This window comes from Lontra canadensis, unplaced genomic scaffold (assembly GCF_010015895.1).
Source record: "Lontra canadensis isolate GAN:19392208 unplaced genomic scaffold, GSC_riverotter_1.0 scaffold11, whole genome shotgun sequence".
Classification (NCBI taxonomy): domain Eukaryota; kingdom Metazoa; phylum Chordata; class Mammalia; order Carnivora; family Mustelidae; genus Lontra; species Lontra canadensis.
Genome location: NW_022631005.1, coordinates 19,169,622 through 19,196,831, shown reverse-complemented (window position 1 = coordinate 19,196,831; position 27,210 = coordinate 19,169,622). Strand labels below are relative to the sequence as shown.

The 27,210-nt window shown below is 34.3% G+C and overlaps 1 protein-coding gene across 1 annotated transcript in view; it reads right to left on the bottom strand.

Annotated features, from left to right (window-relative positions):
- Positions 1–27,210, bottom strand: part of LRP1B (LDL receptor related protein 1B) — a 1,927,222-nt gene that overhangs the window by 556,411 nt on the left and 1,343,601 nt on the right. Inside the window, exon 32 of the mRNA XM_032856138.1 lies at positions 21,583–21,732. Coding sequence (XP_032712029.1) covers positions 21,583–21,732 — 150 coding nt within the window. The remainder of the gene's footprint in view (positions 1–21,582; positions 21,733–27,210) is intronic.

The following is a 27,210-nucleotide window of genomic DNA, read 5'->3' as shown; positions in this document are numbered from 1 at the left end:
TCTCTTTGCTTTGCTAATACTTGATTTTTGTTGTTTTTTTCTTAAAAAGAGAATTTGGAGAAGGACAGTGAAGGCTGGATGGAGAGCACTGCAGAACAAGGCCCAGAATTCTGTGTCAAAGCCTTTGTGACCTTGAACTGACAGTCATGGCACTAAACTCTCCATTCGTTGTTATATTGAGAGCATTGCCTCATTGAGAGCAGAGGGGGCAGTCTGAGGTTATAGGGAGAAAAACTTGAGAAGGGCAGGTAATTTAATTTCCAAGTTGATGGCTTCACTGTGTTCCCAGGAGCTCCAAATACCTGCTTGCTTGGGTGTTTAGAAAATAAAAAAGTAGAGTTTATTCAATGAAATTGATGTTACCTAAGATAGTTTTCATTAAAAACAGGGAGTGGAGAAAGAGCAGGAGGAGACTCAAATAACAGAGCCGACTATTGGAACATTTTAATTGCATGCATTTATATTAAATATTCATCCTGTATCACAGTTGTGTTTAATTGTGCCTGAACTATGTTCTACCTGTATCCTCCTTCCATTTTCTATTATCCTAGTTAACAGGTTAATATATAGTTGACAGTATATATAATTCTCCAAAATGATGCTTCCCAACATCTCCGTGCTTTTTTGCATTTGCCCTCAGTTTACTTCCTTACCCCCACTACTGTAACCACCTCTACTCTCATTATCTGAATAATGGACACATTTTCAGATGCAGTTAAAGTGATACCTCTGGAAGCTTTGCCGTCAAAAGGGAAAGTGGATCACCAAATTCTTTTCGTTTATTTGTGTATAATGATATTATAACTTTCATAATCCCATAACCCTTTTTTAATTTACATGTATGTCTCCTTATTTAAAATGTAAGATTCTTCAGGGAAGGAATTATGTCTTATTAACTCTTATCCTCCATACTTATGCCAATGCCATTCACACAGATGGTTTTCAAGGCTGTGGGAGGTAAGAGAATGTGATTTGGAGTCATACATACCTGTTTTGATGCCTGCCTGTGATATTTACTCTCTGGTTGATCCTTAGAAACTTACTTGGACCCTTAATATTTGTCTCCCCTTGTATAAAATGGGAAAAATTCTACCCACTCACATAATACAGGAAGTACTAGCTAAGTGATTTGAATGGTAAAGATAATAATCGGTACCTTATTGAATAAACGAATGAGTCAAAAGAAAACCAAAAATATATGTGAAAATACTGATTCTATTATATAAACAATTAAGAAAATATTTCTACTAATTATCAGCAGTAATGTGTGAGGAATTACTTTTTCAAACTGATGGATGGATTTGCATTGTATTTCTACGATTTTATTCTACTTCTCTTGCAGCTAATGAAAGACAACATCATGTGCTACCCCTTTGTCATAGGGATTATTTTGACCTGATTATTTTGAGAAAAAGCAGACACAGGAGGAGCTCTGAAAACAGTATAAGTCACTCTTTGATAAGGGACATTTATGTTAGAAGGGAGGACTGTACCATGAAGAGAGCTAATACTAGAGATCATTTGTTTCCTGGAGAAACTTTCCATTTCAGAGGGTAACCTTTGCCTACCAAGCATTCCCCCTTCTCACTTTCCCATAAGTTGCCTTCTCCCCTTTGAATGGTCTGGGTCTAAAGTCCCATACCCCTGTCCCTTTCCTTAGCTAAGGATGAGAGATAAGCCTCAATTATCTGGCTGCCTTTCCAGTCTCCTATATTTTGGGGGCTTCTGTATACACATACAAATTATTTTTTTTCTCCTGTTAATCTCCCCTTTATTATAGAAGTCTCTTAGTTAAGAATCCATGAGAGTAAATGGAAATTTTTTTTTTCTTCTCTATACTAGTCATAATCATTAGCATGGAAGTTGGTTGAAATTAGTAGTGTAATTCTTGACAGTAAAAAAGAATTATGCTATTTTCCAATGGTGGTCACTCTAGAGGTGATCATCAAGTCCAAGTTGTATGCAAGATGACCTATTAGGGTAGAAAAAATAAAACATTAGAATTTCCATTTATAGTTGTAATTGTAAACAAGTGAGGTTATTAGTGTTCAAAGAAAACAACTTCTTTGATATTTATGTATACATTGCTTAAGTGAAACGTTTAAGAGAATGATTTTCCCCCTGTTAAGGGCTCTCTTGTTTAAGAAAGCTCGAAAGTAGGTTAAGTTAGGTGATGGCTTTCCTCTTTTGGACTGAATTATGTGCTCCCAAAATTCACATACTGAATCCTTAACCCCCAAAATGACTTCATTTGGAGACAAGGTTTTTAAAGAAGTAACTAGGATCATGAGGTCATAAGGGTGGGTCCTAACCCAATAGGACTTGTTTCAGGTTAAGGAGAGACACCACTGCCGTGAGCACAGAGTAAAGATGACAAGAGGACTTGGTGTGAAGGCAGTCAGAACCTACTGACTCCTTCATCTTAGAAGTCTAGCTTCTAGACTTGTGAGAAAATCACTTTTACTATTCAATCTACTCAGTCTATAGTGTTTTGTTATGGCAAACTTAGCTAATACACTATCCCATATCTACTAGTTTTTGTTTGTTTACTTTTATTTATTTATTTATTTATTTATTTTTACTTGTTAAAAGCTTACTGAGGAAGTTATTAAAATGAGTCTGAGACATTTTGAAGGGCCAGGCTGAGAAGCACAACTGAGAGAAAATTCAGCCTGAATTGAAAGCAGATCTGAACCTTACTTCTAAAATACATTCTGTTTACCTACATCCAAATTCTTTCTAAGACCTCCATTCCTCCCACTTCTTCTGGTACCACAATGCTTCAAGCTATCAGTCTCTCACCTGAACTCCTATAACAACAACCTTCTGAAGTTTTCCAACTTCTATTCTTGCCCCTCCCACAGCCCAGTCTTCACATACTTTCAAATAATATTTTTAAAACACATCCAGATTATAAAACTCCTGTTTAACCCTTCAACTGGCTATTAGAATAAACTCCTTATTCTTTATCATATTGGGTACTTTCCTCAGGTTCTTTCCCTGTGGTCATCCTCTCCTCTGGAACAAAGCTCCTATCACTCTAGCCATGTTAATCACAACATGCCAAGCACTTTTGCCCTTAAGGCTTTGTATTTGTTATCTTCTCTGCCCAGAAAGTTCTTCCTTGGAAATTTTCACAAGGCTAAGATCTTTCTTGCCATTCCAGTGTAAGCTCAAATAGCACTTCTTTGGCAAAAACTTCCCAGAAACTGTATTCTGTTTTCCAAACAGAGATAACCAGAATGAAACTCTCTGTTACTGGTAATTGAACAGCATATAAAACAGTGTCCAGGAAGAATTAATCTCAGTAGACTTTGTCCTAAATATATCTTCATTATTATGTGCAGGTCTTAGTTTTTAGTTTTTGGAAGAAGTCTGAAAGATGGGAAGGCTTAGAAGATAACAATCATGATTTAGAAGGGTCTGAGAACCATGCTATTCTGAATGAAATAAAACAAACAAACAAACATAAAAACAAAATACAAAAAACAAAAAAACAATTAGGTGTCTTACCAGATAGCTCAAGTGGGGAGAGAAAGCAGGGAAAATAGCGCTACTTATCAACTGACAAAATGATTACGAGAGCAAAAGAAGATGAATGATAAACCCTTAAAAATTTCTAAACAATCTGACCCAGAAATGTTACATCAAAAACTGTACCTTAAGCTCAGCAAATGACTACCTATTAGGATAGTCATCATAATATCTATAATTAAAAAAATAATATTAAAACTTTATCATTTATATATAGGTGATTATTTAAATAAAATATCATACAAGTATATAATGGAATATTATAGAAACATTAAAGTGACATTGTTGAAACATTTACTAATCTAGAAAGTAATGTTTAAGACAAATTAAAAGTGAAATGAAGTTTATACATAATTTAAAAAGTATATATGTCATAAATTTAACACAAGCTTTAAACCTCAGTTTTATATAAAAAATTATTGATATTTTGAAAATGTTGCTATTTTTATCCATTTTAAAATAATTTACTGTATTAGCATTCATATTATGTACAATTTCAATTAATTTAAGTCACCTTTCTAGTGTGCTTATTTTTTTTTAAATTTTATTTATTTGACAGAGAGAGAGAGATCACAAGTAGGCAGAGAGGCAGGCAGAGACGGGGGGGCGGTGGGGAGAAGCAGGCTCCCTGCTGAGCAGAGAGCCCGATGTGGGGCTTGATGCTAGGACGCTGACATCATGACCTGAGCCGAAGGCAGAGGCTCAACCCACTGAGCCACGAAGGTGCCCCTCTAGTGTGCTTCTTGAGCAATTTTTTTTTCCCTTTGGATATATGAGAATTAACTAGCATTTTATCTTGGCTTAAATACGCAGTGTATAATAAGGTTCCAGTATTTTAAAAATTGCTTAAATGGCTGTTCTAAATTAGATAATTTGCTGCTCTGTCCTTATTATTAAACTATGAATTTTGTTGTTGCAGTTACTACCTAACTCTTGATACTGCCAAATAATTAATATGATAAAATCTTCTAATCTAGAAATACATGCATGGGTATATACATAAACTACTGGGGAAAAGGTTAAAAAATAAAGAGTCAGAAATGATCTTTGGTGATCCCATTTGACATGTTCTTGCCTTTCCCAAATAATTTAATGTATCTATTCACTTGAAAATAAAAACATGTAAAACCTCTACAATGTAGCACAAGTCAGGGGAAAAGTAGCTCGTTTAAATCATCAGTTAGCAAAATATGTCATTGCAATTCAATACTTCCAACTGAGTTGAATGAGAAATGTACCAACTGGAGCATACTCTTGAATCAGAAAAGAAAAATAAAATTGTTTTATAAAGTGAGCATCATTCTACAATCCTTTACTTTATATTTCATTAAATGATGAATGTTGTATTTTAAATATAAACTATAAAATAAAGAAGAATTCATGTGCCTTCTAGAGGACATCCAGAATGAGCGTCCTTATATGATCACTACATTGTGCCCTCCTTTTTATACAAAGAAATCCACTACATAAGGACACTATGTTTGACAGAGATCAAAATATAATGATCCTGAAAAAAGACTATAACTCCGAATTAGCAAGTAATACATTTCTCATTACATTTAGGTTTTTAAAAAATGGTCACTTACTGATACAAATTTTTAGGAGGAAAGATGATCTGGAGATGTGATTTTTGTCACTCTACACCAAGTAATCTCCAACTTTGACTAGATTTCTCACAACCAGAATTCCCTACAACAAATCTGGATGGCACAAAAATCTTAAGAAACACATACACACACACACATTACACACATGAATGCTTGGATGTAATTTGTATGGAAATGATTTGGAGGTATTCAAAAAAAGAAAAACATGTTTCAAGGGGAGGGAGTCGTTAAGATAAATTTTTAAATAATAGAACATGGTTAAATAATTTTGAAATTTTACTGACAGTATAGTTATGCCTGTATACTATAACTATAAATTTTTTATGTATTTTGTCCATCCATATAAATATAAGAAATACTCCAGCTTAAGAGCTTTTCAATATGTTTGCCACCATTAAAGGCAATCTTGGTGATGACAAGGTCAGATCACCCTTAAAAAAAAGAAGAAAAGAAAAATGTTTTTCTTTTAAATTGAATTAATGGTAATCCTTACCATGCTACATGTACTCTTTTTGTATTTGCTATTCCACAAACTGAAGAGTCCTCTTGTAAAGTTTTCTGGGTCACCTACCTGTCCTTCTAAATCTCGTCACATCTTTTAGGCAAAGCTCTTACCTCGTTCTAAGATTACAGTCTTTTTTCCTCCCACACATAATCTCATTTGGAGTCAATTCAGAGCAAAATAATCTTATCACTGGCATTTTGAGTACTGTCGATCTTTGATACATCTACATTATAAGTTATATAGAACAATTTTACATACAATTTAAAAACCTAAAAGCATCATACTTTTAAAGGGTACACCTGATTTATGTTCTTTCATTTTTTTTTCTCCTATAAAACACAGGATATTCCTTGAATGGTTATGTTTAAATATGGAGCAGTATTAATTAGAATTAAATTGATGAGGACATTTATTTCCACTTTGTAATGCTTAATATTCTCTCCACATTATATGAGATTGTGCTGATGCTCATTATGGAAAGGGGAAAAAAAAGAAATATAAACGTACTGATGCCCAGGTACATTTTTTTTTCATTTTCCTAAATCTAGGTATACATGGCCCCAGAAAATTCTTTGTGCTTAAATACCATCTATTTAAGTCTAATTTCAGTGGAACAGAGTCATCAAATATCAAAAAGGGCTCAAGTTTGATTGTTTAACTTCAGTTTAAGTGAATAATATTCACGACTCCAAGTTATTGTTACATTCCAACATGGGAGATTACCTACAGAATATTGGCAAACTTGTGGAATGACCTCCTTGGTTCTCTTGATTCATTTTCTAGATTCACTACATTGCTGTTGTAACTATATTAACTCAAAAATCTATTATAAATCTAAAACATGTCATGTCTTTTTGTACTCTACACCCTTTTATTTTCTTTTTAAATGAAAGAGGAGACATGGTGCAATATAAAACAATTATGCCTCTACTCAAAGAGAATATGCTTTTTCAAATTTGTTCTTTTTTTTAATGCCATAAACATGAACAATGTACATTTATTTTTCCTGGGGGGGGGAAACAATTTCAGAAAAGTTAACCTTTAATAGTTTATAAAGGGGAGACAATCATTTATTTAATGCTTTTAAGTATGGTAAAGCTGAGATGATTTAATTATACCATTTATGTTAATGAGACCATTCTCTGATCATAATTATAATCTGGTTACAAAAATAGTACTATGATGTACTTTGCAATTGTAGTATTTATCCATTCTGTTAGGTAATTAGCATTAGGAAGAGCAACATATTGGAACACAGCAATTTAAGGTGACAAAAACTGCTGGAATAGTATCACATATAGTCCTTTGGAGATTTCTCGTAGTACTTTTAATGTAAATTTTGATGGGCTATTAGTTTTCATTAATGATAGTTTGAGTACTTAGAGAAGACAACTATGCGCTATACTTAGTGCTGGGCAAACTGCCTGGATATATTTCATATATTACTGTTACTTTAATGAATAGTGTTATGGCAATTAGAAGACTGATGGCTTAGAAAATTTAGGTGGATATATTTGAAGTTCTTTGCACTAAGTGACATTGCTTGGTGTACACTAAAAAGTATCTTAACCCTTTTTGAAAAGTATGATTTGAAAGGAGAATTACTTTAACTATACAGCATGGTTATAGTGCATTTAAGATAAACTGGTTTCTAGATATCAAATTACAGATAGAGATGCAATCTATGTGTAACAATTAAATCACTGGATCTTTTGCTGAAAAGTAGATATACACCCAATTTTTAAGTGATATGTTGTTTGTTCATACCTTTTTAAGGTATGTACCTTTTTAAGTGATATGTTGTTTTTCAGTTTTTAACTACTTGTATTTTTAAGTAGAACATAGTTATATAATTCAAGTATAAACACAATAATTATATATAAATTATAATTTAATTTTTAAATTATATATAATTATATACATCTAATTATATATATTTTATATATTGATATATATAATTTAATTTATATATAATTTTTATATATTTTAATTTTTAAATTATATATAATTTAATTTTAAATTATTATTTAATTTATAATTATAAATTATATAAATTATATAAATATATAATATAAGTGCACTGATGATCATTTGTATATCTAAGAGAATTAACATTTTTTTCAATCCTTGCAATAGCAACTGGGGTTATTTTTCTGAACGGTTTTAAAGACTCTTAATTAAAAGAACCATTTTCAAGCATTATATTCTCTCTTCCATGAACGCTTTCTACTGAGTAATCTTTTATATATATACGATCTGGTGTCTAGAGATCATTCTCTCAAAAAAAGTCAATCTGATTTTTTTTTAATAGGTTAATATTCTTTCTAAATCCAAATAATTTTAACTGGCATAATGCAACTGCATAAACATATAAATCATTAAAGCTTTTAATTTTGAAACAACTGAAATTAAAGCCACAAACTAAGAGTTCTTCAAAGTTAAGTGTTCTAAATAACTATAATTATTTTCTTCATATGATCGATTTCATGTTTTTTAAATTTCTATAAACATTAACCATAACAGCTTGAAATAAGCATATTTCCTAGAAATTTCTCTTCTTTCTTATTAAAATACATATTAATAGTAACATTGTATGTGATAAATTGGAAATAAAACAGAACACATGGGGCAGAACTAATTCCATCATTATTAAGAATTTCATAAACACGAAAGCTAAAATCTTTAGGGAAGTAATGTTATTGTACATTACTACTTCCAGCTCATAATATAAGTTAACTATTTATTCTATTTTGGTATACTACTGGCAGCACATAAATTATCAAGTGTTTTTTAAGCAGAGTAAAACTTTCATGGAGGGGGAAAAAAAATGCCTGTAGCATTAAAAAATAGAGTCTCCATCTAAAAGTAATGGGTGCTCAAAAATATGATTAAATAGTCAATTCCCACTTCCTGCTCTTTCTTCCTTACATGTTCTTCCCCCACATACTGTAATGACTCACTTCCTCATTTCCTTCAGATTTTTGCTCAACTATCATTTTCCAGTGAAAATTGCTATGACCTTACTACTTAAAATTGTAATTTTTCTGGCTCTTTTCTCTCAACTCAACTCTGTACTCCCTATTCTTTTGCCTTGGTTGAATTTTCTCCATTAGTACCCTCCATCACCTGACAAACTTTATTACATTTGTGTATTTGCTTATACATTGTTTTCTCCCACTGGGGAGATCAACCCCATGATGATGGATTTGTTACCTGCTGTAAGCTCTGTTGTATTCCTAGCTCCTAAATCAGTTCCTGGATCATTATAGTCACTTGCTAATTGTTTGAATGAGTAAAGGAATTGAAATTGGAAGAAATAAATTGCTATCTGCATTATAATATATGATATATAAGACTAAGATACATGTAATCATAAAAAACACAAATCCAGACTCTTTTCCATTAAGTTACATTTAAAAGAAGAAAACAGAAGGAATTTTTTTTGATCTAGGTTTCTCAACCTCAGCCTACTGGCATTTTGATTCAAGTAGTTCCTTGTTAGAGAAGACTACACTGTGCCTTTTAAGGTGTATACCAGTATCCCTGTTTTACGCCCACTAGAATGAGGGCAGCAACCTCTCTACCCCACAGTTGTGACAATCTGAAATGTATTGAGGGGCACCTGGGTGGCTCAGTGGGTTAAGCCTCTGCCATTTCGCTCAGGTCATGATCTCAGGTCCTGGGATGGACCCCTGCATCAGGCTCTCTGCTCAGCAGGCAGCCTGCTTCCCTCTCTCTCTTTGCCTGCCTGCCTCTCTGCCTACTTGTGATTTCTGTCTGTCAAATAAATAAATAAAATCTTTAAAAAAATGTTTTTAGACATTTCTAAATGTTTTCCAATGGACAAAATTGTCTTGGGTTGATAATAACTTGGGTAGTGAAAAGAGTTCTAACTTTGGAGTTAGAATTATGTGCGAGACCCAGTTTTGACCTTGAACAATCCACATTGTTTGCGGCAGTAACGCTGCAGTTACAGCACTTTTTTTTTTTTTTGAATAGTTACTGTGTCTATTAGCAATAATATGTGTACACATAGAGAGTAGATGCTCTGTAAATAATAATTATTGAGATAAACAGAGCAGCATAATGGATAAAATATGATTTTAAAAATACATCTAAATTTGTGTATTTAAAGAAATGCAAACGTGATAAAAATTGGAGCAGTCTCTACAGACTTTTTGAACCTAGCTATTTTTCATTAAAAATATATATTGGCTAATATTCAAACCAATATATAAATTTACCTCATATTTAATAGCTGCATTATATTTCAGTGTACAAATATTTTATAATTCACTTGTCTATTCATTTATAATAGATATACAGATTTTTTTCCCTTGGCTTTCCTAATCACAAGTACAACTTCCAAGTATGTTTTTGCACACAACTCAGTGTACATACATCTTAGTATAACTATGTCTAGAAGAAATTCCTAGAAGAAACACAGGCTTTAAAGTCTAAGGATCATGACTAGAAAGCTTGCTTACACTATTTATTAACTATGTAACCCTGAGTGATTAATTTAGGCTGGCTGAGCCTCTGCTGGGACCTCTGGAATAAGCAGTGTTAATGATACCTGTCTCAGGAGATTGCTGTGAGAATTACATGAGGTAAGATTTGTAACCTAAATACTAGAATGATTTATTTATTTAGACTGTCAATTATTATTATTAAAGAGGATAATGCTGTTAGGCTCAGCAGTGAGAGACTCTCCTTAAGAGCCTAAACCATTCCAAACACTCCAGTTTTTGTTTCATTTTGGAAGTCTTTTATTGGTGCTTGTTTATGAGTATTTTATTTTCTTCTTCCATTAAGCTGTTTAGTTTTTTTGAGAATAAACACAATCCAATTTAACCCTTCTTTTTTTGCATTTCTATATGCATCTGCATATACAATAAGTGCCTGAAATAATTGACCATATTTTACACATTTATCTTATTACTCATTTTTCCCTTTCCAATTTAGATCATTATATTATAAAAATATTTTCTCTCAAAGTTTATTTCAGGACATATTTAAACTCTACATTAAACTCTACATTATGGTTGTGACCATTCTGCATAAACATGCATGCTTTGAAAATACATTTTGATTGCTGTGGCAGATGTTTTTGTATGTAGATGGTCATTGTTTTATTTATTCATACATTCTATTACTACTTATTGAAATGTACTCAGTGTAAAGCATCTTGCTGTGTGTCATGAATGATGCATATATGAGTAAAATGTCCCAAATTATGGAGAAGTGAGACAGATTCACACATTAGAAAAGACAAAAAATATTTCTCTGCATTAGGAAAATACAAGAGAAAAATCTCAAATTACATTGAGGTAAAGTTGAAGCAGGCACTGAAGGGTGGCATTTCACCCATGATGGTAGGTGATAAATATGGAAAGTAGTCAAGGAACAAGAAAATAGCAAGACAAATATAAATAAGCAGGGTATAATCAGATACAGGGGAAGTTTGCCTGGATGTATCATACCTCACTGACAGGAAACAGGGGTAGAGGTGGATCACATGAAAAATCAAGTTATGGCTAGGAATGTTCTTCCTGGTAATAAAAATAGAACGTAACTTGAATCAAGATCTCAGGTGAATCCTAGAAGAGTGAATGTTCACAAATCTCATTGACCATAAATTTCTTTTTTTGTAAGGTGGGACCAATACTGCTTAGGGTTTTAACATGTCTTACTGACTCTAGCTTATTCGATCCATAAAGTGACACTAATAATTACCTGACAAACAACTTTTGGTAGATGAAAAGGAGTTAAGTTGTGAGTGCTTTTCAGCCCCTGAAATGTTATAGCTGAGTAGGGGTGCCACAGCTGGTCTGTGTAAGGACCTATTTTATATTTTTATATTTTAGCAAGAGGCTTTCATTGAGGTTAAACAAAAACCTTGTTGTTTAACCTTTAAACTGTCCCTGCTCCCCTTCCCCCAGGGGATTCACTTAAAAACAAGTCCCGGGAAACCAGCTCCAGGTAACAAAGCCCAGACACAAGGGTGGGTCAGGCCAGGTGGAGACATCCGATCAATAGGGAGTTGCATACTGTCTCCCTAGCTACCAAGGAGTTTGGGCCCCTGCCCTTTGGGAGCCTTTTTGGCGCCAATCCTAATCACGGCTGGTTCAAATGTCTACTAGGGGTAAATTGTAATTCAATTTGTCACCTAGCATCACTGTGGAGTTTCCTGTGTGTGTTACAATCTCATTGGTCACCTGTGCGTGGAGTTTCCTGTGTGTGTTACAATCTCATTGGTCACCTGTGCGTGGCCAGGCCTGACCGCATGGCCTTTGCCCTTAAAAGCTAGCCTGTGAAACAGAGAAGGGTCGCCCTCTCTTGTAAGAGGTGTGTCCCCAAACGTTGGGTTAGATTCTTGATGCTTGGTGCGAAATAAAGCTTTGCTTGACCTTCGCTTTATATCAGTCTCCCTCCTTCAATCATGGACTCATTATTGGGGCATAACAGTCTGAACACAGCAGGTCCTGAAAGTTTGGAGACTGGAGATTCAGAGAGTGAAAAAAAGGTTAAGGGATCATTCAGTAGCCCAAACAAAAAGTTGTTAAGAATCTAGCTAGACTGTGAAGAAAAATCAACAGGCCAAAATACAAGTAAACAACAAAACAAATAAAGGGGCAAAGCTATCAATGATGTCCAAGAGACAGAGAAAAAGATAGAGGATTAAAAGAAAGAAGAAAAGGAAGAAAAGCAAGGGAAACTTTTCACAAGAAGAATGGACTTTATTGAAACTAAGTTTCAGCCTTTTCACAAGCAGAGGCAGAGAAATACTTAGCAAGCTTTGATTTAAAAACAAAAAGAAAAACAAAATCCTGCATCTAACAACATGTAGACTTGTATTGTACAAAATAGGAAATGACTTCTTGAGGTAGATTATTCAAGTTAAGAATTGTAAGTTATCAGAGCCGTCGCCTTGTCATAAGAAGACAGAGTATCCATCTAGACTAAATTTTATTTTCAATCTGTGAGTGTTCAGTCTAAGGACTGTAGACAGACAAAACGTACCACACTCACAGCCTGTCACTTGCCATCATTTACAATATCCAATAGATGCCATGACAACCTGCCATAATAATTTATTTCAGGAAGTAAAGTAGGGAAAAAAAAAGACTTTTGGTGATTTCTGAATGCCAATTTTACTGGGTTGTTTGTTGTATAGTTTTCGTTTTTTTTTTCCACATTCCTATCATTATTTATAAGGTATATTATCTATCTGAGGAAATCCATAACAAGTATGAAAACTGAGTGCTAGGTATGCTTTATTTTTATAAGCCCTAATATTAGTCATTACACCAAGTAATATTTTGATGAAAAGAATATATATAAAAATATATATACACGCATATATATGTGTGTGTGTGTGTGTGTGTGTGTGTGTGTGTATTTGAGAAATCAGTCAAGAAACCATGTTAGTGTAGACCAAGACTAATTTTTTACCGTTAGCTTAGCATTTCTTTCAGTCAGCAGAGAAACAGACAATTATAACTGTTTGGTTGTAGAAATTCTCCTGGGAACATTGGAAACATCTAATCTCCAACAATATTAACACTGTATTCATTCTTAAGCAAAAAAATATGCCCTTCTCTGATACTCAGATGGTTCTGGAAGAATTTTAATGTGTCAGCCTTGGCTTTCCCATGACAAACTACCCATATGCTAGGACTCTCCATAGCAGCTATAATGATGACCTCAGTCCTGTGAAATGAGCCTATGAAAAGTATAATTAAATGTCCATAGGAATTATATTTATTATAGCCTTCCAAGGGTTCCCTAAAGAGCAAATGATTCATTTATTTTGTTAGCAATGACTTAAAACAAATGGGTGCATAACCAAATCAACAGAAGTGAAAAGCCAACTTTCTATTCATTAAAGGGCAGAGTTTGTTTTTGATAGGAGACTGAAAATGCACAGGAAACATGCCTTTTCTCCTTTATTGATCCTAACAGTAGCCAAAATTCAATATCCTTCTAATATTTACATATTAAACCTATTCTGGCAAATTGCTACTTGAAACAGATCAATAGTATAATATATTTAAACTGTGATTGAGAAATCAGTTGAGTTTAAGTATTCATAGAAAATGCATAATTAAAGATTTTTTTTTTGCCTTTACCTGCGACTCAATCTTTCTTTTATTTTAAAGAGAAGTTGGCCAAGTTTTGCAAGTGATTCTAAGATTAGATGGATATTGGAGATAGTTGCTTAGATATCTATAAAAAGTACAAACCAATTCTAAGACAAGTAATCTATGCAATTCTATGTTGTAAACATCCACTGAATTCTCAACTAAAAGTCAAAATAGAATAACTTTGCCTAACAACTAGAATAAATGCATATGAACTCTGATTAGCATAATTTCATAAGTGAACATTATTTTTATTCACAATTTTTGTTGTCTCTCTACTTAGTCATTTTGTATATAAGTAAGACTACTTATCCATTTTGTATATAAACATTGACATTGTAGAGGCCCAGAGAAGGCTGACCCAAGCTGGGCCACACTGGCATAAAGACTATTCTGAGTTATAAGAAATCAAACCCCAGCAAATGCAGGAAAAGCTCTTTGCCTCCTACATAACTACGTAGATTTACATTGGAAAGGAGACCCTGCAACAGGAAGAGAATGATTAACAGAGACTCCCCTTTACCTAAAAATCTTATCTGCAGTAACAGAACAACCTGGTTTTTCTAAACATCTCTTTTCTCTTCTTGTTAATGAGCTTTCTCCCCTTTGTATCATCCTGAGGCCCCTATCCTTCTCCTCAGCTCATATAAGCTCCATGTGGACTTAGTCTCTTTGGAATTTCATGTGTGTAGATTCCTCATGATGAGGGAAGAGAAGGCAAGCTGGAGACAAAGCAGAAGCGGACACCCTGCAAACCCTCCCTTTCACCATGGGATATATGTGAAATTTCTGAGGCATTTCTGGCTTCCCTAAAGGAAGAAGAAATAGTGAACTTGTAGAGATGACAATCTTGCAAGACCTGAGCTCCCTTGGTTTACAAATGTCCTAGTGATTTACAAGGAAGAAGCTTTCTTATCAATAGTCTAACTTCCAAAGACCCATAATTCAGTTCCTGAAGCCCTAACATCATCCTCCCCTCCATAAAATGGAGGGAGGTTGAGGCAGAAGTTAAAGTGAATAAAGTTGAATTTCTTCTAAACCTAAAGCTCATTGACAAGGATTTGTAATAGGAGGAGTGTAACATTCCTCCAGGAAACTCCCAACTGTCTTCATGTTAGTGTTTCATTAGAGGGCAAAACAGCTTTGGCTTGACAATAACCAGCCTCCAGTATCCTGAGAGTCTTCATTACATATGACAGTCCTTCTGAACATCCTCTTTGTCTTCACTTGCCCAACTCTGGAGTATATAATCAGCCACTCCTTGGGACTTCAGTGCAGCAGCTCTTTCTGCCCCTGGGTCCTATCCCTATACTTTAATAAACCACCATTTTGTACCAAAGAAGTCTCAAGAATTCTTTCTTGGTCATTGGCTCCTGACTGCACCCCACTGAACCTCACCTATATTCCTAAACTTCATCACTCATATGTACAACTATTAAATTTAATTTTTTTCCTGTTAATCTGTGTCATGTCAATTTGATTCTAAGTCCAGCTAGAATGACCACAGAGCAGAGGAAGGTCTTTCCCTCAGACGACATTCAAGAACATGTCATGTTAACTTTGGGATTACCAAATACCATCACAAAGACAACTTCCAAAGGTCATATAGCACCAGAAAACAAAACAAAAATTAGATGTGCAATTGAATCTCAATGATACTGACTGCATATTCAATGGCTTAGCAAAGAACAATGAATAAATAGCTCATTAGATGTGAGTATGGGGTGAAATTTTAAATTCAAGCTTATACCCCTTGTAGAGCCCAGAACTCAAATTCTTGCCCTAGAAAAGCTTGACAAATTACTACATGACACATTTTAATGGACTATATCAAGATCAGCCTGTGATTCAAGAAGATGCTGACTATTAAATCCAGAAGCACCAAGGAATTTTTATGTAGACACACAGATTTCTTTAAGTTTGCTTAAGTAATTCCCATACCTCCACTTCTATTTTAAATCGATGGTCCATTTGTCCCAGATCCTCCCTGCTCCACCCAAAAAAAAAAATACAAAATACAGATAAGTCACCATCCTACTATTTCCTGAATTCCATCTTAATTTTCTTCACATACCAATAAGTCTGTATCAGCCAGTTCATTTGTTTAATTTGTGTCTTTCCTCTCAGGACCATGAATTGATTTTTCTAACTCTCTCTTCAATGTGAACACAATATATATACTCTCCTCTCAAGCTACAGATGCTGACAGTGAAAAGAAATAGTTTGTTAAAAATAATCCATAAATAACCCATAAATCCTAATTTTAGTCAATAGTTTCAACCTCTTCCTCCTTTTCACAAAGGTACCTAAAATTGAATGGCAACTTGATTAAGTTAACCTCACTGTCTCCTGCAGGCATTAATGATCAGGAAAATGCCAAAAGTTATGAGGAAAGCTGAACAAAAACAAACAAAAAAGTTCTGTATCTAGGTAATCAATAGTCAAATATGACATAGCTGACTATACCCTATTTTATAGCACAAACAACCTAAAAATCATGTAAGAAAATGTTCTAGAATATAAGTATTTCATGAAACTGTATATTTATAAAAGAAAATTCCCATAAAAAGCAGTTATATACTGAGAAAAATTTCTTTTATTTTTTTTAATATTTTATTTATTTATTTGACAGAGATCACAAGTAGGCAGAGAGACAGGCAGAAAGAGAGAGGAGGAAGCAGGCTCCCCACTGAGCACAGAGCCCGATGCGGGGCTTGATCTCAGGACCCTGGGATCATGACCTGAGCTGAAGGCAGAGGCTTTAACCCACTGAGCCACCCAGGCGCCCCTACTGAGAAAAATATCAAAAACAAATAAGAAGTAGATAATTTTAGAGTTACAAGCTATTGTATTTGAAAGCAGAAACTATTGTTTGTGCTGGCTCTGACAGTTTGAGAAAGACAATTGACAAGGTCACCTTTTTTTTTTTTTTAAATGAGGAAGAATTCGATATTAAAAGTTATAGGCTAGTTTAAGTTGAACTGAAATACGATTTAGACCCCATATTCATACTTTCTTCATCTCTATATACCTCAGGCAGAATACAAAGTCTGGTCAAACAGGACCACAAAAGCCTGGTGGAAAAGCATTACGTGCTGTCCTGTAGGAGAGAGACCACTTCCCTTCTGTAAATTATGCCCCCTTTACCAGGTGACTGATTGATTGATTGACTGACTGATTTTTACCTAGTCTTCTCTACTGATATAGCTAGGCATTAGCGGCCTTAATCCCATCTTCTTCTCACAATCATTCAAAGTCACCAGTATAAATGATGATGATCAAACCAGAGGTGAGAACTTACTGCTGTTCTTTGGGCTGAATCAAGTATGCCCATCCATAGATTTGTGATGGTGGTTTTTGTTAGTTTGCTTGCTTTATATCATGCTAATTTTCAGGGTAAGACTATAGTGTACATTAGCCTGCATTTTTTTTTTTTTAATATGACTACTTGCTAACATTTAAAACTTGTGAGGTTTTTTGGTGTTTGTTTTGTTTTGTTTTAACTGGATTTCTTGCCTCTCTTGCAAAATGAAAGCTCTGGCACAACTGTTTAATGTTCTTTATGGTAAAAATAAGTAGACCTGAGAGATGAGGCATTAGCTTTCTCTGGTTTTATCATACTTCCTGCCATTCCCATATGAGTCTGGATATTGAAGCCTAGACTTAGTTTCTACCGACCATCATACTGGAATGACTGGGTTTTATTATACCTGCCACACTTTACTCATCACAATTTTTCTGATTCTATTAAATAAGGATTTGATTTTATAATTGTATATAAAGGAATGAGTTCTGTAGATGGAATAACATATAAATTTATCTTTTTGCTGTCTTAACAAATAGCCTTGAAACTCAGTATCTTAAAACAATAAACATTTGTTGTGTCTCACAGTTTCTGTGGGTCAGGGGTTTGGGAGCAGGTATATTGGTGGTTTTAGTTTGGGCTCTCTCTTAAGGTTGCTATAATGCATTGGCTTGGGCTATAGTCATCTGAAATCTTAACAGAGATGGAGGTTCTACTTTCAAGATGACTGACTCATATGGCTACTGGCCAAAGGTCCCAGTTCCTTGCTGTGTGGACGTGACATGTGAGCTGGCTTTGCCCTGAGTCAGCCGTCCAAGAAAGAGAGACCAGGAGAAAGGCTCATGCCTTTTATGACCTTATCTCCAAAGTCACACACCATCCCATTTGTCTTATTTTATTCACGAGAAACGAGTCACTAAGTCTAAGCCACACTCAAGGGGACAGAAGTTTAGCACTAATTCTTGCAAGAAGTATCAAAGTGTGAAAGTTTGGATTTCAAAATCTTAATCTTGGGGTCTTAGACTTGGCTAAATCATCAATTCATTGCTTTATTAACCTTCTACTTTACCTAATCTTAATATTTCAAAGTTCCTTTCAGTTTCTTTTGTATATATTATTCTAAATAAAACTGGTAACTCTAAATAGTTATAATTTATCATCTTTGAGGTTTGAAAAAAATGGTAAGAACTGTCTAAATAGAATTTTCATTCAATTTTAGAAAAACTACTTCTAAATTTTAGCGAAACACAAACTTTCAGTTAATTATAATTGCCTGGGTTGTATGTCTGAGGAGGTGGTATATACTGGTATGTAACTGGTAACGTCATAGCCCAATTATTTCCTTGCTTTCTAGATGTGTAATTTCAGTATTACTGTAGGCAAATAGCTCCGTAAACATTTGTAGCTATAATCATCTGTAATCCCCTGGATAGGAAGTTGTAAAGTTCTCCTGTTTTACTTTTATATTGCCCTTTTTATATGACTATAATACTTAGCCTCAGCAGGAAACAGGTCACTGTCCTTTATTCCATCCCCAAAGAAAAAGAGGAGAGAGGTTCTCAAAGAAGGGGGATCTGAGCAGCAGAGCAAGTTCAGAGCCAAGGTAGAGAACTTTGTAAAACAAGGTTGTTCCGCAGTATCTCTAAGATACTGTCCTTTAAGCTTCAAACCTTCAAACTCAAAATATATTTTGATATATCCACGGAATGAATTGTTGATAACAGAGACATTAATAGGTTTTATTATATTTATTTTTATCTCTCGGGTTTGATCAAATTATGGTGACAGGGAGGGGTATACATACATGGCCATTCACTTGTTAAAATAATTTCATTGTATGCAAAGTTGGGTTCCCTATGTGGTGCTGATGTCCTATCAGCTTCGCAGTGCTGCCACAATAGAGGAATTAGGATCTCCCCCAAACTCTCACTCTTCGATTTTATCAGGGAAGAAAACTAACTGATTTTATTTTATTTTGCTGCAAGGGACTACTGCTCTATTTCTGAGACTTTGTTTCCCGCACTGAGTTCTGTAAGTTTAGTATTCATTTTCTACTAACAGCAGGGTGGGTAGCAATCACGTTAGCAGAAATAAACCTTTAGAAAGCTTTCCATTATTGTATGAGGAAATGATTTTTATAGTATACATATATACATATATATCCACTAAAAAGTCAAAGATGTTTTTGAAATGTTATAAAATGTTTTAACATTTTTCCCTCTAATTTATTGTGTTCCTTGGCTGTATTATTTGCTAGTTTAGGTTGATTTCATAAGGTATATTTGAATTCAAGTTTTGAAAACATAATGCGGGTGGTGATTTGGGGATTGTTGCAGAATTTAAACTCTGCTATTTTTACTCAGATGATTTAAAATATGTACAAGTATACATAAAACAAAATTTTCTTGTTAATTTGCCAAGGCTGAGTAATATAAAATAACCTTATTTTACTTATTGCCTTATAAGAATATTATAAATAAATGTATGCTTTAAAATAACCTACTTGTCAGATACAATCCTTGTGTGCATGCGTGTGTGTGTGTGTGTGTGTGTAATTTCTGAAAATATAACATTCTTCAAACAATATAGGAATTGTCCAAAGTCTAGAAAGAAACCTGGGACATTATTAAAAATAAGATATTTTTTTACAAGTTTAAATTCCTCCTCTGGAGAAAAACTTTAAAAAAAAAAAACACTAATTCTAAGAAATAACTAGAAAAAGAATGGTGAAAATGATAGCAGAAAGACAGCCATTTAGGAATAAAACTACAGCGAAACAAAGCTACTTAACGTCTGATGCCGCACTATGTCAGATATCCGCAAATGCCCAAAGCCGTAAATTTCCAGAGCACTTTAAAGAGCAAATTAAGTGACGCCAGACTTTACCTTTGATGTTTGTAAAAAATTACATTTGCTCAAGTGTATTCCCATGCATTTCCATGTGATTCTCATAACTTTATCAAGGCAAATATATTTACTAAGTGTATTTCTCAGCATTGAAACTGAAATATTCTTTGTGATTGACGATGGGCTGAAACAATCTTTTTTTCTCTCACAGAAACGTGTGTCTGTTTTGTTCTGTTTGCGAACATTGTCCGTGTTTACATTTGTACCTCAGAGATAAGTACACTTTCTGTACTTAGAAGATTCTAAATACATGTTGAACCGAACTGAATTTTAAGTTTTTCTTATATCTCAGACTCATCCTGTTTTAAATAATAATTTATAATATCTAAACTGGATTCACTTTTATTCAGATATTTGAAATCTAATTGAAATAAAAGGTGATTAAAGCACATTTTTAGTAGAGAATAGATTTTCATATCTTTCTCAGTTAACAGCTATTTACTTTGAAACTTTGTATATTAATCAACAGTCATTAGTTAAAACAAAACCAAAAATAAAATTAACATTCAATTTGGGAAATGATAAGAAAGAAAGATTATAGAATATTGATTTAAAAGACTTAATTTATTACCTATATAAAAATTTAGAAATACATTCACATTGACTTTTCATAAACAGCATATATAGTTATATATATAGTATATATATATATATATACTATATATATGTAATTATGTATATAGTACATAGACACACACACACACACACACACACACGCTATCCGGAATAACTCATATTTAAAGTTGGAACTATGAAATCAGTTTTCTGACTTTCTATAACCATACTACTGAGATTCTATGTGGAAGATCTAATCCCCATACTGCTGACCTACGATGAATGTCAGTTTATAGCCAGCCATTCATTAAGTAAAGGAACAACCATCCTCACCAAAAAACACTTCTTTATGGTATTCTTATATCTTTTCTAAAGCTCAAACTACTTTGTATTAAAATTCATATTTCAAAAATCAATTTCTAATATTAATACAGTAGAAGTTGACTATTTGTTCTATGAAAAGCCATACTTCCCTGTTAGCTTCCTAATTGTCTTATTCATCTAACATCTTTTTTTTTTCCCCAAAGACTGAACCAAAAAGAAAGGAAATAAGGCTCAAAACAGTAAGACTAATCATCCTTAAAAATAAGAAAGAATTATTTGTGGGAGAATAATTTTATTCTTTGGTCAATGGGCCCTGTGGCCTTGTTTTTTGAATTATCTGTATGAATCAAGCTATCCTTTATAAGCAGAGATAAGCCATATTTGACCTTATTGTGACAAAGACACAAGGCCCTTATATTGCAGTAGAACAAAGAAAATAATCGTAAAATAATACAAGTCACAGACAAGAATCAATAATGGTAAAGTTTGTATTGTAAACAACACGAAGTCCCTGATCTGGATAATCTTACAAGTCTGTTTGTTAAGGTTAAAAAAGAAAAAAGAAAAACTCACATAGAGATATATAATTTGAATGTGTTTCTGGTGGTAATGGAGCAGTAACTTTTCTAAGCTTTAACAGGTCATAATTAATCAACCCCCAATCAATACACAGCATCCTAGCTATAGAACCATTACACTTACCCATGATGGTTAGGGCTGTAGCTTTTGTTAATTCTTCTTTCATTGACTCTATTACTTCTAAATTACCACCATCCAGGTTGCATCTATTTATGGTTCCATTTCCCGAACTGATCCAATAAAGCTTGTTTTCCACATAGTCTATCGATAGACCTGTAATTAAATTATACAACTTAAACATAACAGTAGCCACTTAAATAGTAATGTTCAACTACCACTATATTTGAGGGGGAAAAATAAGTTGCAAGCTTAGGTTCTTGCCTTTAAAAACAAGATCTGGCTAATAGGAAAAAATACTGTTATAACTATCTGTGGAACAATATACTTTTATAGGCACTTAAGTGTTATCTCTGTTGATTATCACAACAATCTATGACACTGAGAGCAATGACTGTCTCATTTCATGAATAAGAAAAATAATACCTAGAATTGTTAAGAAATCTATGAGTCCATAGCTAGCAAGTGGACCTTAGTTTAACAAAGTTTAACAAAGTTTTGATTTCCAAATTAACTGTCTGTCCTTCTCATTACACTGCTTTGCCTCAGAAAATTTTAATACATAATACTCTTTTGGGAAACTAATATCATTGATGAAATTTTTAATTCTGCCCTACTTTCAGTAAAACTCACTTTAGGCAGTTCAGCTATAGATTCACTTGTTGATTTCAGTGATTTTCAAGTAAATACAAAAGTAGAATTTCCAAAAAACTATAATGTCACTGAAGCATGGAATTGAGTTGGACTTATTTAGAATCTGTCGTGGGGCGATAAACCGACCATCTAGTAAGGGAACCAAGCCAAAGGCTTACGATCATTATTGCCACATCACAGCATATCACTGTGGATTAGCTTTATTGCATTTTATGGATAATTTCATATGTTATAGTGGTATTTGTGGTTTTCAAGGTCTCAGGATATGTATATTTTGATTGCTGAGGATTCTTGGTACATATCTACTTAATTACTGGCATGCTCAGTAGGCTCAGGGTTCATGCTGTAACAATAACTATGGTTCCATGTTGATCTTCTGTAACTCACAGTTATTTATGGAAAAGCACATGTGAACATATATTCAGGCATATGGTACAATAAATTGGTTCTGGAGTCTTCCTCAGAGAATGAAGGAAGGAAAACACACACACACCACACACACATACACACACACACACACAGAAAAAATCCCTTCCCTATTTTAAAAAAGAAACAAACAAAATACTAAGACAAATTAAAAAAAAAAAAAAAGGAAGGAAGGAAGGAGATACTTTAAGAGAATCACATGAGTTCCAGTGCATTGATAAAGAGTTAAATATAGTCCAAATAGTTCCAGATAAAGATAGTCCCAATCCAGGGAGTTGATTTATCAGATCAGTTTTAATCAAGTAGAAATAATACTACAAGTCTATGTAATATATCAGCTATTTATTGATTTATTAGTATATTTTACTAATAGAAGTCTGAAAGGTACAGAATAAACCTAATAAATATAAAATTAGACATTTCAGGGATAAAGTTTTCAGATTTTCTTTTTATGATTACTGTGGGAGATTGGCTTTAAATACTTAAGAAAATAATCAAATAAAAACTATCACATTCATATTCTTTGGTGTAGTATTTTCAGGTTGAAGGTCATCCATCATTCAATTTTTTATCAGAGAAAGTTCAGTTACTTTGTAGATATTACCTGAGTCACCTCCATGCATTTTTTTTTCTAGTTAAAATCCTGGTTTAGACAGCTTATTGTTCAGATGTGGTCTATTTTCCCTTCTACTTAGTTGGCTATCTAAATCACATAATTCTATCTTTAATCAACAATGAAGAATATCTTACTAGAGACTTACGTAACAAAATATACACCAAACATTTTGTAGTCAAATTTTCATCAAAAAGTGAATTAATACATTTACAAAGAATTCCTTCTAAGCAATTATCCCTCTAGATATTCCAAATTTTCTCTCTCAATCAAGCCAAACCACCAGAGAGCTATCTGCTTTTTAGATCGCTGAATTTTTGTCCCTCACTTAATATGTTGCTGAATTGAGCTCTGGCATTGTGCCCTTGATTTAAATGAGGGAAGCTATAAGAAGTAGCCATAGGGAAACCACTGCTACACTTCCCAGGATATAGTGTCTGAAATAATATATCACATAGTGACCTCTTTATACAAGGACTCATGGAAGAAATTTCTTTCAGGGCTCAGTGCCAGAAAAAGCTATAGTGGAAAATATAAAATTGTAACTGACCATATTTCTCTCTTTGCTTTGGCTGCAAAGAACCTAAAGAGTCATATTTGTGACCCATCTGCAGAAATTGTAAAGGAGTTGCATTTACACCACTAATTTCACTCCTGGCTTCAATAGACTAATCTATTATTTTTCTTCACCTTGATTTTTAAAATCAATATTCTTGTCCGGCCTTGCTTAAGGGATTAAATTTGTCTAAGTTTCCTCAAATGCCCCCTTTTTTCTAAGGAAAGGGTGCACTGATAGCAAATGTGCCCAACGCCAGATTAACCCACAGTGTCAGAACTTTCTTATCCACCTAACACTCTGTGATTTCTGGACTCTAACATAGGCTGTATAAAGCAGTCATTTTACAGAGCAGGGAAGTTACTGTGCTGGGGTCAGTGTTCCCAGAGTTTACTACTCAACATTTTTGTTCATGGACTCTGAGTGCCTAAAGAAAAGAAGTAGTATGGTAGTGAGCTTTGATCTTCAATACTGAGCACAATGCTTAAAGAAGAAAATTTATAAACACTGAATGAATGAATGAATTTATAAACACTGAAAATTATAAAATTTTATATATTTATATAAACAAAAGAAAATGTATAAACACTGAATGAATGAAATTTAATTAATTTCACTATTAAAATTGTAAGTTGTCTTCAAGGAGTTCTGTCTACTAAAGTTGAATTATCTCCACAACGGAATTTTTTAATGCATTACCTAAACCCACGTGCTATGACAACAGAGAAGAGGGCAATGATTCAATAGGTCTACTTGGCATGGCTTAGGTTTTTGCATCAATATTATGATGGAATAGTGTAGGATTGATCATTTTAAGATTCACAGGAAAAAATAATTAACTTCCTATATTAACCTACATATTCATGTGATCAGTCACCTAGATTGTATATCTTCTCTTCTGTTAAATGTATTAGCTTAATCTCTGAATGTTCTTGAGCATGTTTATTCCTGGGTTTATAAAACAGAATTGAAATATTTCTTTCATATTTTATTTATTTATTTGAGAGAAAGAGAACATGAGCGGGGGTGGGAGAGAAGGAGAAACAGACTTCCCACTGAGCAGAGAGTTCAATGTGGGGCTCCACCTCCAAAACCCTGAGATCATGACCAGGGCCAAAGGCAGATGCTTAACTGACAGAGCCACCCAAGTGCCCTGAATTGAAATATTTTTAAAATTCTATTATGAACTCAAGAAACTGGTGATAATATGTTTTAAATTCATAGATACATGCATGTTTAGAAGTACAGATTTTTAAAGTGTTTAATATAAATGTTTTCACAGCATAAGATTTTTTATTTTGTTATTCTCATACACTTAGGTCTTAATAACACTGAAGAATTAATTGGTGTCCATTTACTGCAATAATTTCTGAATCAAGTCTCTGTTGCACTATTTCAAAAGATAGGTCACTAAGCAGTAAACTGAGAGTATTTTGATGCACTTGAAACTACTCAATGATTTTAGAATGCTAAATCAATAGCCATGAGAAAACAAATCAAATATAAGCATGTTTATAAAAGTGTCCTAAACCTATGCAAAGAAATATGATTATGTTTGCACTAAAATGTCCTCAAATGGGTGAGGGTGACTGAGATTAAAACATCTTTAAAATGACTGTTGGATCTTTCTGCAGAATAGATCACTATTAATATAGACTTTTTTTATAAGACACATTTATTTTTAATATCATCTAGATTTGGTAATCAAAAGAGGAAAACTAGATTCAATAATATAACAGGTATATCAAAGGAAGAAAAGTCTTCATTTAAATTTAAAAACTTTGGGGGGAGGAGTCAAAATGGCGGAGAAGTAGCAGCTGAGACTGCTTCAGGTGGCGGGAGATCAGCTAGATAGCTTATCTAAAGATTGCAAACACCTACAAATCCAATGGGAGATCGAAGAGAAGAAGAACAGCAATTCTAGAAACAGAAAATCAACCACTTTCTGAAAGGTAGGACTGGCGGAGAAGTGAATCCAAAGGGACGGGAAGACAGACCCCGGGGGGAGGGGCCAGCTCCCGGCAAGCGGCGGAGCAACGGAGCACAAAATCGGGACTTTTAAAAGTCTGTTCCGCTGAGGGACATCGCTCCAGAGGCTTAACTGGGGTGAAGCCCACGCGGGGCCAGTGTGGCCTCAGGTCCCGCAGGGTCACAGAAGGATCGGGGTGTCTGAGTGTCGCGGAGCTCACAGGTATTAGAACAGGGAAGCCGGCTACAGAGACGGAGCCGAGGAGTGACTCTCAGCTCGGGGTTACCTTGAACCGCTCGCAGGCTCGGTGAGCTCGGAGCGCGGCCGGAGGCCAGGGTGACGGGAGTAAATGGACGCTGTTCCCTGAGGGCGCACTGAGGAGTGGGGCCCCGGGCTCTCGGCTCCTCCAGGCCGGAGACTGGGCGGCCGCCATCTTCCTTCCCGTCCTCCGGACTCTACGGAAAGCGCTCAGGGAACAAAAGCTCCCGAAAGCAAACCCGAGCGGATTACTCAGCCCGGCCCCTGGTAAGGGCGGTGCGACTCCGCCTGGGGCAAAGACACTTGCAAATCACTACAACAGGCCCCTCCCCCAGAAGATCAACAAGAAACCCAGCCAGGACCAAGTTCACTTACGAGGAGTGCGGTTTCACTACCAAGGAGAGCAGCGGAATTCCAGAGGAGGAGAAAGCAAAGCACGGAACTCATGGCTTTCTCCCCATGATTCTTTAGCCTTGCAGTTAATTTAATTTTTTTTTCTTTTTCAATTTTTTTCTCTTCTTCTGCTAAATTTTTTTAAACTTTTACCCTTTTCTTTTTTAACGTTTTTTAACTAGTTTATCCAATATATATATATTTTTTCCTTTTTATATTTTTTTCATTATTGGTTTTCTTTTTTTTATTTGTTTCTTTTTTCTTTTTTCTTTTATTTTTTTCTTTCTGAACCTCTTTTTATCCCCTTCCCCCCCCCCCTCACGATTTGGGATCTCTTCTGATTTGGCTAAAGCATATTTTCCTGGGGTTGTTGCCACCCTTTTAGTATTGTACTTACTCCTTCATATACTCTTATCTGGACAAAATGACAAGGCGGAAAAATTCACCACAAAAAAAAGAACAAGAGGCAGTACCAAAGGCTAAGGACCTAATCAATACAGACATTGGTAATATGTCAGATTTAGAGTTCAGAATGACGATTCTCAAGGTTCTAGCTGGGCTCGAAAAAGGCATTGAAGATATTAGAGAAACCCTCTCGGGAGATATAAAAGCCCTTTCTGGAGAAATAAAAGAACTAAAATCTAATCAAGTTGAAATCAAAAAAGCTATTAATGAGGTGCAATCAAAAATGGAGGCTCTCACTGCTAGGATAAATGAGGCAGAAGAAAGAATTAGCGATATAGAAGACCAAATGACAGAGAATAA